This window comes from Macrobrachium nipponense, chromosome 4 (genome assembly GCF_015104395.2).
Source record: "Macrobrachium nipponense isolate FS-2020 chromosome 4, ASM1510439v2, whole genome shotgun sequence".
NCBI lineage: Eukaryota > Metazoa > Arthropoda > Malacostraca > Decapoda > Palaemonidae > Macrobrachium > Macrobrachium nipponense.
Genome location: NC_061100.1, coordinates 116,077,518 through 116,096,800, shown reverse-complemented (window position 1 = coordinate 116,096,800; position 19,283 = coordinate 116,077,518). Strand labels below are relative to the sequence as shown.

The 19,283-nt window shown below is 36.9% G+C and overlaps 1 protein-coding gene across 1 annotated transcript in view; it reads left to right on the top strand.

Moving 5' to 3' along the window:
* Positions 1 to 11,188: 11,188 nt before the first annotated feature.
* Positions 11,189 to 19,283, top strand: part of LOC135211490 (inhibitor of Bruton tyrosine kinase-like) — a 154,887-nt gene continuing 146,792 nt past the window's right edge. Inside the window, exons 1-2 of the mRNA XM_064244797.1 lie at positions 11,189 to 11,263; positions 13,707 to 13,856. Coding sequence (XP_064100867.1) covers positions 11,189 to 11,263; positions 13,707 to 13,856 — 225 coding nt within the window. The remainder of the gene's footprint in view (positions 11,264 to 13,706; positions 13,857 to 19,283) is intronic.

Below are 19,283 nucleotides of genomic sequence, written 5' to 3'. Positions count from 1 at the left end.
ACTTTCATCATTCTCTTTTGCTGTTTTTGAACTTATGTAACTAGAAAATGGGGTAAAGTTAGGTTAGTGTAATTTGGTCTCTCATAAAATCGGATTATCGTAAGATTAATTATCGTAACTTGAACACTACAGCTACCTGTACACTGTATAAAACCTTATTATATCTTTACATACTCTAGACACCCAAAGGATTAAAACTAGGCTTTGTTTCGCTTTACAGTATTTATAATAGTACTATAATGTACCGTACAGTACTAATGTACAGTAAATTCTGTAGTACTATACTGCTTAAATATAATTTTACTTACTGCGCCAATGCAGGATTATGGCGCTGTTTGACTGGTGTAGGGCGCTGTTAACTGGTCTAGTATTCCGAAAGAAGGTGTGTGGCAGCCATAGGCTTTAAAATTACTTAGCGTCGTCGGCCAGGAACGGAACTGATGGCCGCTTGTGTTTTATTAAATAGTAAATTGTTTTTGTTATGTAAAATGTGTAAGCCTATCTTATTACTAAGCCTGCTTTTGTATACATGCATTTGTGCACTCTGGGTTTATATGTTCTCTATCATGATTTCTTTACTTTTATTAAATGGTGTACTACTTAATGCACTTAGTAATGTAACATATAAGTCTGTTTGTATGTGTGAGTATTCTGACAAGTATGCTTCACATTAAGGAATTTTTTCACTTACTGTGATTTTCCTTGCAATTTTTTTCTTTCCCTGTAATGCCACATTTTTATGAAAAAAAAGAGAGAGAGAGTTGTTTCTGCAAAAAAGTAGTATTGGCAAGATATGATTCAGTTTTTATTAGCTTTTGTTCATCGAGTTTTAATTTTTTTGTATGGGAAAAAAAACAATATTGGAAATTTACTCTAGAATATGAAAATACAATAGAAACTACATCATATATATTAAATCTACAAAGCAAAAATGTTCAAATACTTAAAAACACCAGGCATGTCCTAAGTAACTGGAATTTCTCAAATGGATTCATTCATAGAAGTTTGTTAGATAGAACGGAAACTAGGTGGTTATGTTACTCTGTATCATGACAACAATATTTACTCGTTTTCCTCTATGAACAGTATTATTATTGCTTCATCATATGCAGTAATGGTCATTATTTCAGATTCTACAAATGTATGTGTGTATTTCAAAGCGTTTAAAATTAGCTGGCATCAATGGCAGTCACTGTTGTGACAGCTGAGGTAGGTTGCTCAAATCTTGTTAAATCCGCAGGAGTATTCTTTATGATGTGAGGAGGAGCTCAAGAACTTGTGTGGGAAAGCACTAGTCACTGGATAATGGCATAACGGCACTCACACTATGGTGAGTTTGACACTGACGTAGATCGAATGCTAGTAGCTGTTTACGAAGCTATTGGTCATCAAAGGAAAAATATTTTTATCAAAATTAAATTAGCCTGTCAACTTGAAAAATTTCTGGCTGTGCTCCCATTACAAGCAGTTAAGAGTTAGCCTACACAGCTAGCACAGCTGTATTACTGTGCCGAGAGACTGAAAGATCTCTTTATACATAAGCATTTTTTGCACAGTATAAAACTTTCATTGCCTGTGCAATAGATATAGAGTTATTTGTGGCAATAAATATTTTTACATTACACAGCTTATTTCATGAATGATTTGTGGATGAAAATCTATTTTCAAAAGTAGAGGCTATATGTATCAAGAAAGCAAGAAGGCCCGTAGCATATGGTTGAAATTTCCCACTCCTGTATTTATAGTCTTTGAATGTTACAGGAACTGTTGAATGAAATCAAGACTAGGATATGAATTTCTTATGGAATTAATTTGATATTACGGTCCCTTCAAATTTCACATATTAATAGTGAAGCGTGATCTTGGCAGCCTTATTATCTGATTTCCCAGGAGTCTGTGCACTGATTCACCACTCCCTCCTCTGCCTTTCCCATTACAACTGCAAGTCGCCACCATTAGTTTATTAATTAAATTCTTCTTCTTATCTCGATCTCTTCTCCACAACTCTCATCATAAACTTTCCTCTCTCTCGTCTCTCTCTCTCTCTCTCTCTCAGTAGCCATTTTGCTTGGTGAGACATTCCCGCGCACAGTCCGATTAATCAACAGATATCACACGTTTAACGTACGTCTAGAATTTGAGAAGTATCTAGAAGTGTTCGTGAACTGTCGGTGATAAGATTAGTGTGAACAAAATAGTAGGATAAAAGCATCTAACTAAGTTAGTTTATCAAGTGAAATACTGTAAATCGGATCAAGATGGCAGTAAATTCCAACTGTGGTAAGAAATGGCGAAATTTAGCGTGTTTAGCAGATTCGCAATACGATGAGGTAGCAGGAAGGGAGCTGGCATTTCTCATCTATGAGATCAACAACAGCCCTAACTAAAAAGATACAAAAGCATTCATAGATATATTAGAAGGATATGATCCTTCAAACTGGAACAAATCAACAGAAAACATCTTGAAAATAATTGAAGAAGTTCCAAATAAAATCCAAGTGGTCAAGAGACTCATAAAGAAAATATACATAAATCAACATATTCCGACAAAGAAAATGAATAAGGTGAACATTGTAAATATCCTAATTGATGCAATAGGAAAAAGAATGCCAAAAAAAGCATGCAAACTGTGTAAGGTGTGGTATAGCATAGTTAATCCACAAAACCTGATCAGAAATGTGCTGCATGCACATTCCAACGCATCCACAAATGTGGCTGAGGTAATGCAAGATATGAGAAAAGATACCGAATATTTTGCTCAACATGTCTATCATGGATAGACAATGTTATTAAAATCAAAGGACTGAATGTACAAATAGTTGAGGATAGAAGAAGAAGAAGAGAAGAGAATAAAGAAGAAGAAGAATAAAAGAAGAAGAAAGAAAAGAGGAAATGGAAGAGAAAGAACAAAACTGAAAGACAGAAAAAAATAAGGGAAAACAAAGAACAAGATAAAAGTATGGATGCAGAGATACTCATTGATCCTACATATGAGGCAATCAAGCAGCATACATACGAAGAAATAAATTACGACATGACAACACAAAAAAAAATCACGAAGAGGCTCTACCCAGATTTGAACAATGATGGGAAAGAGGAAAAAATAAGGCAATTGCAGATTCGGTGAAAGATGTTACTACAAACATCCTAAGGTATGTCATAACTAGAAATATATGGTAAATGTGCATACCTAGATGGCTATGAGGATAATTGCAGAGATCTACATCCAAAAATATGCAAAAACCTAAAAGAAGGAAAAGGATGTAAGTTCGACAAAAAATTTAAATATATGCACCCTGTAGCCATGAATCAAAATCATATAAATAATCAATCAAATAATAAAATCCAAAATAAGAAAGAAACAAATAAAGAGAGGAACAAAGAATATCAGGTGAAAGAAAAAACCAAGCCATCAACGCGATATGGTGGGTCACCAAAATATTTCCAACCGTCAGCTCCAAGATACAACTCAAGAGATAAGAACTGTATTTATGATGCAAGAGGATATTGCAGATACTGAGAAAATTACAGATTCAGACAAAAAAAATGAATAATTATGATGAAGGAAGATCAAATATTATGGAAAAGTTGGATTTTTTAATGTCAGAATTTCTGGAAATGAAGAAAAGAACAACATACCAGAACAGGAAAGACATGGGAAAATCCTTATTATTACCAATATTCAATGAAGGAGAAAACATGCAAACCATCATAGTGATGAATGCGCAGGGTTTAGTTACAAGTAACTCAAAAAGAAAAATAGAGTACTTAGAAGAACTAACCCAAATTGAAAAGAAAATAGATATAATGAATATAAGTGAAACCTGGTATTCCCAAGAGACTGGGAATGATGATCAAATAAAAAGGTTCCAAACTTATAGATCAGATAAAAAAAAAAAAAAAAGGAATCAAGGGGGAACCGCAATATATGGGAAAGACAAAAAACAAGGAAAAATATATGAGAAATATAGTCACTCAGAATGTGAACTAATAGTGGTAGAATTTGAATCTGAAAAATTAATGAACATAGTAATATATAGACCCCCTAATACTAAAGAGTTTGACATAATAATAGAAAAATTGAATGATATATGTAGAAGAAATCACAAGGAAACTGGAACTATAATTTCCTCCTATCTGGAGACTTTAACTTTCCTTTCGTAGACTGGAAAGAACGAATAGGAGATTGTGGTTGTATTTATACATATAAAAAAAGAGAGTAATAGTAGTGCAGAAGATAAGAGGCAATTCAAAAAGCTATTAGACATGCTACTAGAATACAACATTCAACAAATAAATCACCTGCCAACAATAAAGGAAAATACTTTAGACCTAGTATTTGTGAATGAGGTGAATTATGTTGAAGAAATAATAGTTTATAATGCGAGTATTTCAGACCATAATGTCATAGAATTAACAGTCCATTCCAAAGCAAGTAAAAACAGAGATAAGCAAGAAATGAAAAAGTGGGAAGGATATGGAAAATACAACTTCTACAGTAAAAATATAAAATGCTCAGAAATAAATGAAGAATTAAACAAAGATTGGGATAACATTTTCGTAAGTGATGACATAAGAGTAAATACGGAGATACTGTATAAAATATTAGAGAAAATAGTGGAAAGATATATACCGAAGAAGAAAAGTAAACATCAGTCATGCATACCAAGAGGCAGAAGGATCTTGTTCCAGAAAATCAGAAAGTGGAAAAAAGGTCTTGCAAAAGAAAAAAATGCATGGAAAGTTATAGAACTAAAAAGTAAGATAGAAAATGCAGAACCAAAGATTATACAATCAAAAGAAAAGGAAAAATGGGACTTGGAAGAAAAAACCCAAGTAAATATCAAGCAAAACCCCGAACTATTATACTCGTACACAAAAAAGATGAATAAAAGAAGAATAGAAATAGGCCCTCTAAGAATTGAAGGGAGAATAACGAATGAAAAAAAGGAAATATGCAACCTATTGGCAGAACGATATAAGAGAGAATTCACCCATAGAATTGATAATGAAGATAATGATACAGAAGTAAGGGACGAAAATAGTTAATATTTAGCAGACATAGATATTAATGAAGCTGATATTGTGCAGGCTATTAATGAAATTAAAAATGGAGCTGCTGCAGGTCCTGACGGTGTTCCTGCTATTTTGTTAAAGAAAGTAGTTCATTCTATCACAAAACCACTTGCAATATTATTAAGACAAAGTGTAAATACAGGCAAGATTTATGATGAACACAAATTAGCATATATTACCCCTACTTTCAAAAGTGGATCAAGACTAGAGGCAAGTAATTATAGGCCTGTGAGTCTAACATCACATATTATGAAAGTGTATGAAAGGGTAGTGAAGAAAAATATTATGAAACATTTAATAAAAAATAATTTGTTTAATATAGGACAACATGGTTTCATACCCGGAAAAAGTACGCAAACCCAACTGTTAGTCCACTGTGAGAACATATACAAAAATATGAAAAGCGGAAATGAGACAGATGTGGTTTATCTAGCCAGGGGTGCACAACCTTTTAAGCTACTCGGGCCATGTCATCAAACATATATCTAGTCGAGGGCCACTAGACTAGATTTTACATGAAATGATAAAAAAACACAGTTGCTCACCTGTTTTGTTTTAATGAGGTTTTTGACACTGAGATTCATGTACAAGTTTTTTTATATTAGGATGGAAATTTGTGGTTGCCAGTCTTAAAACAGAGTGCAGATTTTGATCACTTAGCCTGCTACGAATATTTGACTTGGTCTGGGTGAGCAGACTAAATGTTTGTTCACATATGTAGGTAGAGCCAAATAAGCTTGCATAAATAGCAGCTTTGTTTTCTCAAATAATGGAAAACTGATCTTTGGCCAAGCAATTATAAAAGTTGAGCAAGTCCCCTTCATTATACTTGGTACGAAGGCTGTCATTATTCTGAAGATCAATCAGTTCGATTTGTGCTTCGAATTCTACTTCATCAGGAGATACAGAAAAGGGGTTGCTGAACAACTTCAAATCATTGACTTCTTTCTTTAGGTCCTCAAATCGGCTCTCAAAGGCCTCCAAAAGTTTTCCTAATTTTGCTGCATAATATTCATGTCTATTGCATACTTTGTGTTTCTCACACATAAGTTTGTAATTTGGGAAGTGTCCTAACTCTCCTTTAACTATCTGTAACTGAAACAATTTTAGTTTTTGTTCGAAAGCTGTCACTTAATTGGCTAGCTGAGAAGTAAGTTGGTTATTCCCCTGAAGTTTATGATTCAAGTTATTTAAATGACTTGTGAGATCTACAAGAAATGACAAATCACAAAGCCAGTCAGCATTTGTAAGTTCTGGTACCATCTTATTCTTTTTCATTAAGAAATATCTCAATTTCATCCAGAAGACTGATAAATCTTTTCAGCGTATTTCCCCTGCTTAACCACCTTACTTGAGTGAAAAACACTAAATCGCCATATTCTGCTTCAATTTCATCAAGAAATTGCTTGAATTGCCGGTGATGCAAAGCTGAGCGTGACTTGATAAAATTGACTGTAGAAACTACAACTTTCATTACATGATCAAAGTCCAGTTCTTTTCCACACAAATTTTGTTGATGTATTATGCAATGAAATTGTTTCAGTTCATATTTTCGCTCTCCAAGGTGTTTAATCAATAGCTGCACCAATCCATTCTGCTTGCCTATCATTGCAGGAGCACCCAATCAGTTGATATTCCTACTACTTGTCCAAATCTAACTCAATTACTGAAATTTGTTCTAAAAGTCCATTAAGTAAATCACTACCAGTTGTCTGCCCCTTCAATGAACTGAGCCCTACGAGTTCCTCATGAATAGAAAAGTCCTCTGTCACACCACGTACAAATACAAGTAGCCGAGCCGTAGATGTAACATTAGTAGATTCATCAGTGGCTAGGGAGAAGTACACAAATTGTTTACTTTTCTCCTTCAACTGGTCTACTATATCACCCGACAAATCAACAATACGACGTTGCACTGTCATACGATTCAAACTGATATTCTCAAACTTTTTCAAAACATCTGGAGAAAGTTTTTGAGCAGCAAGTAGAATACACTTTTTAATGAAATCCCCCTCTGAAAATGCCTTGGAATGTTTAGCAATCAGGTTTGCAATTCATAACTCACTCTGTTACGTCCTGTGCCTCTTTATTTTCTGAATAAACATATTTTTCTGCACATGAAAACCTTGCATTAGTGATTTAATTTTTCTGCTTTTCTTAGTTCACCAACCAATTTTTCATAAGGCTTGTGCTTTTTCAGATAATGCCTTTGCAATTGTATTCCTTACAAACGGCCACACTATTCTGGCATATCAAGCAAATGATTTTTTTTTTTTCACTGTTTTTCCACCCAAAAGAAATATTTATCTGTCCATATTCTTGAAATTTTTCTATGTTCATCTTCAAGCTTTCTTTTTCGACTTGAGTTTTTGTCCACAAAAGTACCAGAACCATAGTACTAAGCAAAATTAATCTGAAAACACTACAATGATAAATGCCTGGCCTTGTAGCAATATCTCCTATTTTAGACTGCAAAGAAACTATCGGAGCTCAGACAAATTGGCTAACTTGGAAGGTTGCCAAATAATCATTTTATCAAAACTTTTTAAAACTGGAATTTAGATATATTAGGAAACCATAATTATGAATGTAAAATACAATAAAAAAAAGAAAAACAAGAAAAACAAAATAGGTTTTGCACATCTTTAAAAAGAGAATAGTATTCAAATTATGATAAATATTAATTTAGATATAACTTCAGGTGGTTATTCCGTTCCTTCACAACAACGAGGTTACTCCCGTCTAGACAACGGTCTACGGCCCCCAGTGAAGCACATGGCGGCCCTCGCAAGTTATCATAGAAACACTATAATATCACTCTCTGTACAGTAAAAGAAAATAATAAATATAAACATATTACTCCGTCTTATGATATAATTACAAATAGTAAAAATGTACTATATAACACACACACACATACAAGTATGTTTATGTATGTATATGTGTCTGTGCATATATATATAATATATATATATATATATATATATATATATATATTTATATATATGTACATACATAGAATACATACATATAAATATATATATATATATATATATATATATATATATATACAGGCGGCCCGCGGTTAACGGCGCCACTACTCAACGGCGAATCGGTTTTAAACGGCGGTCGCTCAAAAATATTCATTAAAAAAATAAGGCATTTTAAAGGTATCTTTACGGCACAAATTTCAGTTCGTTCTTGTATGCCGCGGCGGCAAATACAAGAACGAAACTTGAAAAAAAAACACATCGTAGTCGATAACTTGAAGGGGAGTTTCAAAAGCTGTGCCTTTATCATATTTCTGCACAGAAATAAAAATACCCTATTCCAATACATTTTCATACACATTTTCAACATAAAAGCATAAACATTTATAAAATCGACACATCGATCGCTAATTTGCACTTTTTTTGCCGCCGTCTGCCGCTCTTCCAAAAATATCGAGTTAAAGAGAGAAAAAAGAAAGAAAGAAAAAAGTGCAAATTTAGCGATCGATTTTTCAAATGTTTATGCTTTTATTTTTGTTTTACAAATGTGTATGAAAAATAGATTGCGGTAAAGGTATTTTAATTTCTGTACAGAAATAAGATACAAATTAAGGCAGCCTTTGTAACTACGCTCCACGTTGTCAGGGGGATTGGGGTGGTTTTCATGTTCGTTCTTGTCCGCCAGTTCCGAAAAATGCATTGTGTTATTTTATTAATTATGCATCTTTTCCATAAATCCTTTAAAAAGTTATACATTATTTCACTGTATCCAAGAATATTGAATGTATTCTCATATTATTGTATTTTAAAATACTACGGCAAACTTAAGCCCGTATTCCGCGGAGCGGCCAATGTTGTGGTTTGAAATCAGCTGATGAATACGAGTCTGTTTCACCATAACGCAATTCTGAGCGAATGCTCATTGCTTCTAGTTAGCATAAACGAATATTGTAGATACTTGACTTATTATGAGACAAAGTTATTTTTCCTACAGCGTGTTTTTAGGTGGAAATATTTATTGAATATGTCTCGTTGTGAATGTGAACTACTATTTTTTTCGTTAACAGATTACGTTGGCGGCATGTTTATTGCGTAACAAATTACGTGATTCCGTTCGCAATACGTAATCCTTTATATCATCGTAATACGAACTTTACGTTATTTATCTTATATCGGCGTGAAACCAACAGTAAAATGTGTTCTTTCAAGCACAGTAGTTTTGATTAAAATTATTTTATCCCAATTTTATCTATGGTTGTGTGTGATGGCAGACGTTTACTGCAGTTTTATCCTTGTGCCGATGTATGATAATAGTCATTAGCAGCTTGAACAGTTTTCTCAGCTTCAGTTTCATAATTAGGTTTAAAATTTAACGGTATATTTCCCGATTGATCTTTAATCTATATTGATCTCTGATCTATAGCGAATAAAGTTATTACATTAAGATATCTCGTTCTTTATTCTATACATAACGCCATTTATAACAAATACGGTAATGTTGCACTGTAGTACGATGATCGAAATACAAGCCAAACAGATGTTATCCAGTTCGGTTGTACTTAGAAAAAAAAAGTCGTTTTCTCGTTCGGTTGTTCATGGTTGTACACGTTCACGCAACGAGTATAACGTTTAAACCATACTTTCACCATTCTCTTTTGCTGTTATTGAACTTATGTAACTAGAAGATGGATAAAGTTAGGCCATTGTAATTTGATCTCTCATAAAATCGAACTATCGTAAGACTAATGATCGTAACCTGAACACTACAGATACCTGTACACTATATAAACTTTATTATATCTTTACATACTCTAGACACCCACATGTACTGTACAGTAAATTCTATAGTATTATACTGCATGAATATAATTTTACTTATTGCGCTGTTGTGGGATTACGGCGCCTTTGACTGGTCTAGAGTTTCGAAAGAAGGTGTGCGGCGGCCGTAGGCTTTAAAATCGCTCTGCGTCGAAAATCGCTTGGCGTCGGTGGCCAGGAACGGAACCCCTGCCGCTAACCGAGGGCCGCCTGTATATATATATATATATATATATATATTATATATATATATATATATATATATATATATATATATATAATATATATATATTTATGTATGTATTATTCTTTGTGTTTTCTTGTTATTGTTGAATTATCTCTATCTATAATCGCAAGTTCATTCACTTTAAAATTCAATAGAATTTCATTGCACCATCCTCGAACACGAAAGCAGTCGAGGACAAGAGGTGAATGCACCGTATGGCTTGTAGACAGCCATACGCGTTCACCTCGTGTTGAGTCTACACGAGGTGAACGCATATGGCTGTCTACAGCCATACGGCGCGGTCACCTCTTGTCTTGACTGCTTTCGTGTTCGAGGATGGTGATGAAATTATGAATTTAGTGAATGAACTGATTATAGATAACGAGATAATTCAACAATACAAGAAAACACAGATAATACATATACATATATATAATATATATATATCTATATATATATATATATATATATATATATATATTGTATATATTATATTTATATTTTATATGTATGTCTATGTATGTACTATATATATAATATATATATATATATATATATAATATATATATATATATATATATGTATATATATATATAATATATATATATATATATATATATATATATATATATTTATATGTATGTGCTCTAGTATGGTACATATATATATATATATATATATATATATATATATATATATATATATATATAAATATGATTTTATATATAGTATGTATGTCTATTGTATGTCATATATATATATATAATAATACATATATATTATATATATATATATATATTTATATGTATGTAGTCTATGTATGTACTATATATATATATATAGATATATATATTATGATATATATATATATATATATATATATATATATATATATGCACAGACACATATACATACATACATACATATGTATGTGTGTGTGTGTGTGTGTGTTTATATAGTACATTTTTACTATTTGTAATTGTATCATAAGGACCGATTGAATGTGTATATTTATTATTTTCTTTTACTGTACAGAGAGTGATATATTGTGTTTTCTATGATAACTTCGAGGGCCGCCATGTGCTTCACTGGGGGCCGCGCGGGCCGCCGGTTGTGCACCATTGATCTAGACTTTGCAAAAGCTTTTGACAAGGTAGACCATGATATATTAGCGAAGAAAATTAGAAAACACAATATTTATCGTGGATAAAGTAGGAAGATGGTTAAAAGAATTTTTACACAACAGAAAACAGATAGTTATTGCAAACGATAAAAAATCGGATGAAGCTAAGGTAATATCCGGTGCGCCACAAGGTACGGTGTTAGCTGCAATACTGTTTGTTATTATGATTGCAGACATAGACAGTAATGTTAAGGATTCGGTAGTGAGTAGTTTCGCCGATGACACAAGAATAAGTAGAGAAATTACTTGTGATGAAGATAGGAACACGCTACAAAGAGACCTTAACTAAGTATATGATTGGGCAGAGGTAAATAGGATGGTATTTAACTCTGATAAATTTGAATCAATAAATTATGGAGACAGAGAAGGAAAGCTATATGCATATAGGGGACCTAATAATGAGACAATCACAAATAAGGAAGCAGTTAAAGACCTTGGTGTGATGATGAATAGGAACATATTATGCAATGATCAAATAGCAATTCTATTGGCAAAATGTAAAGCAAAAATGGGAATGTTGTTACGGCACTTCAAAACAAGAAAAGCTGAACACATGATTATGCTTTATAAAACATATGTTCGTAGTCCACTTGAATATTGCAATATGATATGGTACCCACACTATCAAAAGGATATTGCACAAATAGAGAGTGTACAAAGGTCCTTTACAGCTAGAATAGAAGAAGTTAAGGACCTTGACTACTGGGAAAGACTACAATCATTAAAATTATATAGTCTAGAAAGGAGAAGAGAATGCTACATGATAATTTAGGCATGGAAACAGATAGAAGGAATAGCCGAAAACATCATGGAGCTAAAAATATCAGAAAGAGCAAGCAGAGGTAGATTAATAGTGCCCAAAACTATACCAGGAAAAATAAGGAAAGCACACAGGACATTAATCCACCACGCACCAGTAGCGATAATGCAGCGTCTATTCAATGCGTTGCCAGCTCATGTGAGGAATATATCAGGAGTGAGCGTAGATGTGTTTAAGAATAAGCTTGACAAATATCTCAGCTGCATCCCAGACCATCCAAGATTGGAAGATGCAAAATGTACTGGGAGATGTACTAGCAACTCTCTGGTAGGGGGGGACCATTTTAGAGGGTTGGGCCTTTGCACAACTGAGGGACCTGGGTCAACCCGAACAAGATGTAAGAAGGTCTGTAAGGTAAGGTCTCTCTCTCTCTCTCTCTCTCTCTCTCTCTCTCTCTCTCTCTCTCTCTCTCTCTCTCTCTCTCGCTTCTAAAACATACTTTAAAAATATATCAATCAGTCTCTCAAAGAAAATATCATGAATTAAGCAGCTATAAACAGGCCTTTGCTTTCACTTTAGCAGATTGTACTCTTGCTCTCTCTCCACTTCTAAAACACATTTTAAGATATACATTATCACTCAATCTTTCAAAGAAAATATAATGAATTAAGTATCTCTCTCTCTCTCTCTCTCTCTCTCTCTCTCTCTCTCTCTCTCTCTCTCTCTCTCTCTCTCTCTCTCTCTCTCTCTCTCTCAGTTATGAGTGAGGTTTCATGGTAAGTTTTAAAGAAGGGTGGTTGATACTCTACTCTGAACTGATGTTACCAAACCAAAATTAACGCATAATATAGAGGCTGATACTGCATTCAATCAAGTATAAATGATTATAGAACTTCACTGAATCTTTATGGTTTAAAGTTGCTGGAAATCTAGAAACCAACAAACACAATGACACTGAAGCTCCGCCCCCTTTCTAGAGTTGCCAGGTGTGGCATTATTAAGCAATATTTGTCTGATGATTTAAGAAAACTGTATCATCACTTTCCTTGCTGATAGTACATATGCATTATGCTTCTTACCCTTTCATAAACACAAACACAAAAAAGTAAAAAAAAAAATTAGTAATAACACTAAAATCCAGAGAGCGCCTCAACGGAGTGGTTGATATGGTATTAGCGTCCCACCTCGGTGGTCACGGGTTTGATTCTCGGCCATTTCATTGAGGAGTAAGAGATGTGTATTTCTGGTGATAGAAGTTCACTCTCGACGTGGTTTGGATGTCACTTAAAGCTGTTGATCCCATTGCTGAATAACCACTGGTTCCATGCAACATGAAAGCACCATACAAACAAACAAATCTAGAGAAAACTTAGGTATTGATTTGAAATTTATCAAAATATTTGGTATAAATAGTTCACAGGATTTCAGTGGTTTCTGTTGGTCCATTTTTTTTTATTAATGTGTATGTATCATTACTGTGAGTAAAAAAAAAATGCTATTAGGCTAAAATCTGATTTTCATCAAGAAAAATTATGCATGAATATTATTTGTGTAGTGAATAATGTTGCTTGGACAGTTCTTATATTAAGTTTGGTTATTTTTCCTATGTAGTTATTATTCTTAAGGTTCTGAACCACAATTTTTTTCTTGCAGGCTGGAGCAAACATTTCTGCTTTGGATTATGATGCCCTGACACCATTAGATCACATAAATTTTGATAGACCTCATCTAGTTTCTTTCACGTTTTCTCTGCCGAAGCATGTCTATGTATGGGGAAGCAATTCCAATTATAATTTAGGTCAGGTGAGTAATGTAAGAAGAGGAACTTTAGTATAATTTTTGTTTGTTATTACAAACCCACCAGTCATGAATAGCTTTCACTGTATGGAGTGGATCCAGGCACACCATTTGCAGTTATTGCCAAAAAGTGTTAAACTACACAATTGTATTTTATTTTAGAATCTTTATATTAGTTTAGGAAATTGGTGTTGGCCAATTCCTCCAATTCCTCCAGCAAAGTTTTGATGGTGCTTTCTTATAGGACACCTTATGCAGAAAGCCACTTTGTTAGACTGTGAGAGGCTTCCAATGTGTGTAGATGTTGATACTTTGATATGGAATAACTCCTGATTCTTCTTCTCCTTGAATAAGGAAAGGATGAAAGTATCCAGAATATGTACTGGGAACTTATTTCGTGTTGGAGTATTTTTGGATGCCAACTCTTCATGCCTTAATATGATAAATATTGTTAGGCCACATAATTTTGCCAGAAAAACTAGTGCCCTTGCCCTGCAGTTATTTCTGAATCAGGTTTTACAGTTTCAGCTGCGCAGTGTATGATTTGCCTATAGTTAGAAAGTTTTCATGTGCCAACCTTATAAGAAGTTTCTGTCTCAATGGATGCATTCAGACAGTAGAACCAAGTTCTTCCTGCTGGTTTGCAGGACACTGCACTTGTAGGGATACCTCTGGTTGATCTATTCTTGATCATATTAAATAGGGTACCAAATTGATGTAATGCTCTTCCAGACCCAGCAGCTTGGGCAATCAGTGCTTCACAGTGCCTTGGATAACTGAAGATTTATGCATTTCTGGCTGTGTTTTCTGTTATCGAGTAGTTATGTAATTTTTTCACTGTTTTATGATACCATTGGCTCCAATTGGGCTCCATTAGAGTTGTTATCAACTTGCTAAGGCTGCTGGTAGACATTCCAGCATTATTCCTAGATGAGAGAAGCTTAACCTGAGCTTTTCGTATCTTGAACCGCATTTTACATGTAAATTGCCTAATTCGTTCCAAGCCCTACAGAAACACCCCAGTAATTTATATTTCCAGGTTTACAACATATGTTCTATGGTTACGACATTGATCCGATGTAAGAAATATGACTCCAAAAAGACAAAATATTGTACATACTTGAGTAATATTCAACTGCATGTAATGTTCAACCCCATTTTTACTGCCTATATTAGCATATGTCCCTTAGCAATAAGCCTAGCCTATGTTAGCAGTTGCTACTGTAGCCTAGTCTTTGATTCTGACATCTAAACCTAAGAAGCTAAAAGCTTAGAATATGCCAATAAAATGTATAAATAATCAGTATGTACTTATTTCAAATAATTATTAATTAATCATTAACTATAATACACAAACAAACAAACAGAAAAAAGCTTCCAACCTTTTGTTTATGTTCAGCACTTACGAGTACTGAACGATCGCCAAGCAACCACTTTTACCTAGCACACAGAAAGTAATCATAAATTTTCATTATCTCTCTTCAACTACTGAAACTACCAAACAGTATCATAACCATTCATTTCCATTCTTTTTTCTATCTTTACCTAATGGAGATACTGAGTCACTGACAGCTATAATGAAACATATAATATTAAAACAAGAAGAATTCTAGAAAATATTTGTTGGCTTCGATGATAGCAGTCTGATTTATTTTATATTTTTGTACATGAACTTCCCTGCCAGATATATACATAGCTTACGACTCTGATGTCACGATAGAAAATTCAAAACTCGCGGCACATGCTACAGGTAGGTCAGGTGATCTACCTTACCCGCCGCTGGGCGGCAGGTGTAAGAACCAATCCCCCTTTCCAGCCAGATTTTCTCTGTCGCCGGTTTAACAGCACCTGTTGTTAAGTCCTCTCGATAGTGGATTTATTCTCGTACGCTGACGATTCTTGGATTGACTATTTTGGTGATGTACCCCTTGTCCGTTGGCTTGGCATACGCTATTTTGGATCGTTTTTTGGATTGTTCTTTGCTTTTTTCCCATAATGGCTGATTCTGAACTTAAGAAATCTTCTATGTTTAGAGTATGTTCGAAGAGTGTGTGTATGAATTGTAGAGGGAATGAATGTTCTTTCATTAACCATTGTCAAGAGTGTGAAAGGTTGGATGAGGACGGATGGAAGTCTCTTTCTTCCTACTTAAGGAAGTTAGAGAAGGATAGTGCGAGTAAGGCTTCTTTCAGGAGTTCAAGTAGGTCGCATGTTAGCGAACTTGATGTTGAGAACCTGATAGTAGACGTAGTTCCTTCTCCTGTTTCAGCCCCTGCTCCCAGCTTTGAACCCGAAGATTCGTGTTCGGAGAACGCAGTAAGGAGTAATGAGAGCAAAGTACGCTCTTATAAAGGTAAGAGTGATAGTGCAAGTGATAAGTGCAGTGCCCCTAGTGCAGTGGAGGGTGCGTCTGACCGGCTCACTAACGCTTCCAGTCCTAGACCTCTTCCAGACTCCCAGACCCAGTGGAGGAGGAAAGTCGAAAGCTGCAGGAAGGTTAGGGAGAACCCCCACCGGTCAGGCGTCCCCTCGGCAGATCCTGTTGCTCGCTCCCAGGCTGCCTTGGATAGAGCCAAGAAGGAAGTGTTAAGACAGTGCTTCTCGTCTTCTTCGTCTCCTTCTCCTAAGCGTAGATGGAACGCTTCGGAGTCATCTCGCCCTCTCAAGAGAGCTTGGAAGGAACCTTGCGCCCTTCCTTCCAGCCCCGAATCCTTCTCAGAAGAGCCAGAGATCGAGCGTAAGAGAACCAGGAGATCTCAAGGATCCTCTTCTCCTTTCCGCGATCGGGCTTCTACTCCTGCCGAAGAGTTTGAGAGATCGCTAGCGCGCATCTTGGCCGGCCTACAGGCGCAGATTTCTGATTTAGCCAACTCTTTAGCAGGGAGTTCTCACCGTCGGAAGGACATCTCTTTACCGGTGAAGAAGTCGAAGAAGGATTCTGCAGATTTCTCGCCTACTGCAGGAAGAGTGCAAGAGCCTCGCAGCAGAGCCTCTTTCATTAAAGAGAGACTCAGTCGCTCTCCGAGCAGGCGCTCCTCTCACGCCAGCAGACGTAAGGATCTTGACAGTCGTTCTTCTCTGGAACACCGCTCTCCTAGTTTTAGGGAGGATAGACATCGCTCTCTGAAGACTCGCTCCTCTTCAAGCAAGCGTCAAGAGTTTGACAAGTACCAGGATTCTCGTTCTGTCCAGGATCGTAGTAGGCGCTCTTCGCCTGGAAGCCGCTCTCCTCTGCACAGGCGCACGGAGACTAGTAGGCGCTTTTCTCCGGTTTTTGTTTCTTCGCCTGAGATTCGTTCGCCATCTGTCAGACACAGAGAAGATAGTAGGCACAAAGAGCCTAGCAAGAGACAGACTAGACAATCTCCTCCGTGCGAGCGCCCTCGGTCGGATAGGCGCTCAGAACCTCGCAAACGCTTTGCGTCTGACAGACGCTCTTCTTCGGAAGACTTTTTGCCTTGTGACAGGCGCCAAGAGCCTGACAAGCGCTTTGGATCGGACAAGCACCAATGGCCTGACAAACGCTTAGAACTTGACAGGCGCCTAGAGCCTAGCAGGCATAAGGTACCTGATAGGCGCTCTCCTCATACTAGGAGCCCTTCAGTTGTCTCTGACAAGGATTTTGACAGACGCGCCTCCTCTAGTAGGCGCTCTCCCAGCAGGCGCTCTCCCAGCAGGCGCTCTCCCAGTAGGTGCTCTCCTGGTAGGCGCTCTCCTAGGAAAAGCTCTCCTATAGACAGCTGATCTTCCAAACGTCTTTCTTCGGAAGAAGGACATGGTGCTTCCGAGGAAGATCTTCCAAAGGATTCTTCAGGTTCTTGTTATAAGAGATTAACAGAACTTCTCTTACAAGAATTTGGAGAGTCTCTTTCGGCGGTTGTTCCTCCGTCCCCTTCCTTATTTTCAACGGCTAGAACTTCGAAGACGTCGTCGGTGGTGAAGATGAAACCTACGGTATCGATGAAGAAGGCTCTCAAGAGTTTCGACGATTGGTTGGTCTCTGAGGAGGAGAAGGGGAAGACCGTTTTTTCCTTCCCGCCTTCCAAGCTTACGGGAAAGATGGGATTCTGGTACGAGTCGGGGGAGCCTTTGGGTTTGACTCTTCCAGCTTCTGCAGACTCGGACTTCTCTTCGTTGGTGGATTCCGCCCGTCGCTCGGCACTTAACTCTGCAAAGACGACGTGGGGTATGAGCGAACTCGACCACCTTCTGAAGGGAATGTTCCGGGTTCTGGAAGTGTTTAACTTCCTTGACTGGACCCTCGGAGTCTTGGCTAAGAGGACGAGGGAGCAAGAGTCTCTTTCTCCGGAGGATTTGCATTCGGTCCTGTCGTGCATGGACAAGGCAGTGAGATATGGTTCTGGAGAGATAGCTTCGCTTTTCGGGGCAGGAGTTGTTAAGAAAAGGGCAGTTTTCTGCTCCTTTTTAACCAAGGCGGTGTCTCATGCGCAGAGATCGTCGTTGTTATACGCTCATCTTTCCCAGCAGCTCTTCCCCAAGAAGATCATCAATGACGATTCCAGCACACTTTCAGCAAAGGCGACGCAGGATATGTTGGCTCGTTCAGTGAGAATTCCAAAGGCTTCCTTTCAGCCTAAGGCGAAGAAGGAAACGTCGATTAAGCAAGAGCCCTTTCGAGGAGGCCCTTTTTACCGCGCTTCTTCCTCCAGAGGAACAAGACCTCCTAGAAGAGGAAGGACCTTCTCTCGATCGATCAGATTGAAGAAGTAGTACGAGTGTCCTCCAGACTGCAGTAGGTGCCAGACTGCTAAGTTTTGCAGATGTCTGGGCACAGAAGGGGGCGGACAACTGGTCCCTCTCTATAATCAAGAAAGGATACCTCATTCCCTTCGTTTCGAGATCACCTTTGACCACCACACCAAGGGAGTTAGTGGCCAGGTACAAAGACCCCCACATGAATCAGGCCCTTGCTCTAGCAGTAGAGCTGATGCTGGAGAAGCAAGCGATAGAGATGGTGCAGGACCCTCTTTCCGTGGGTTTCTACAACCGTCTTTTTCTTGTGCCCAAGAACTCAGGAGGATGGAGACCGGTTCTGGACGTAAGCGCCCTGAATGTCTTTGTGAAGAAGAGAAGGTTTTCGATGGAGACGACATCCTCAGTGTTAGCAGCCCTTCGTCCAGGGGACTGGATGGTGTCACTAGACCTTCAGGACGCTTACTTTCATGTACCAATCCATCCTTCTTCGCGCAAGTTCCTGAGATTCATGTGGAAAGGGAAAGTGTTCCAGTTCAGGGCTTTGTGCTTCGGCCTCTCCACAGCCCCTCAAGTCTTTACAGGGCTGATGAAGAACGTAGCCCAATGGCTTCATCTCGAAGGAGTGAGGGTGTCCCTTTACTTGGACGATTGGCTGATCAGGGCCAAATCGAAGGAGAAATGTCTGGAGGACCTTCACATCACTTTGACCTTAGCAAG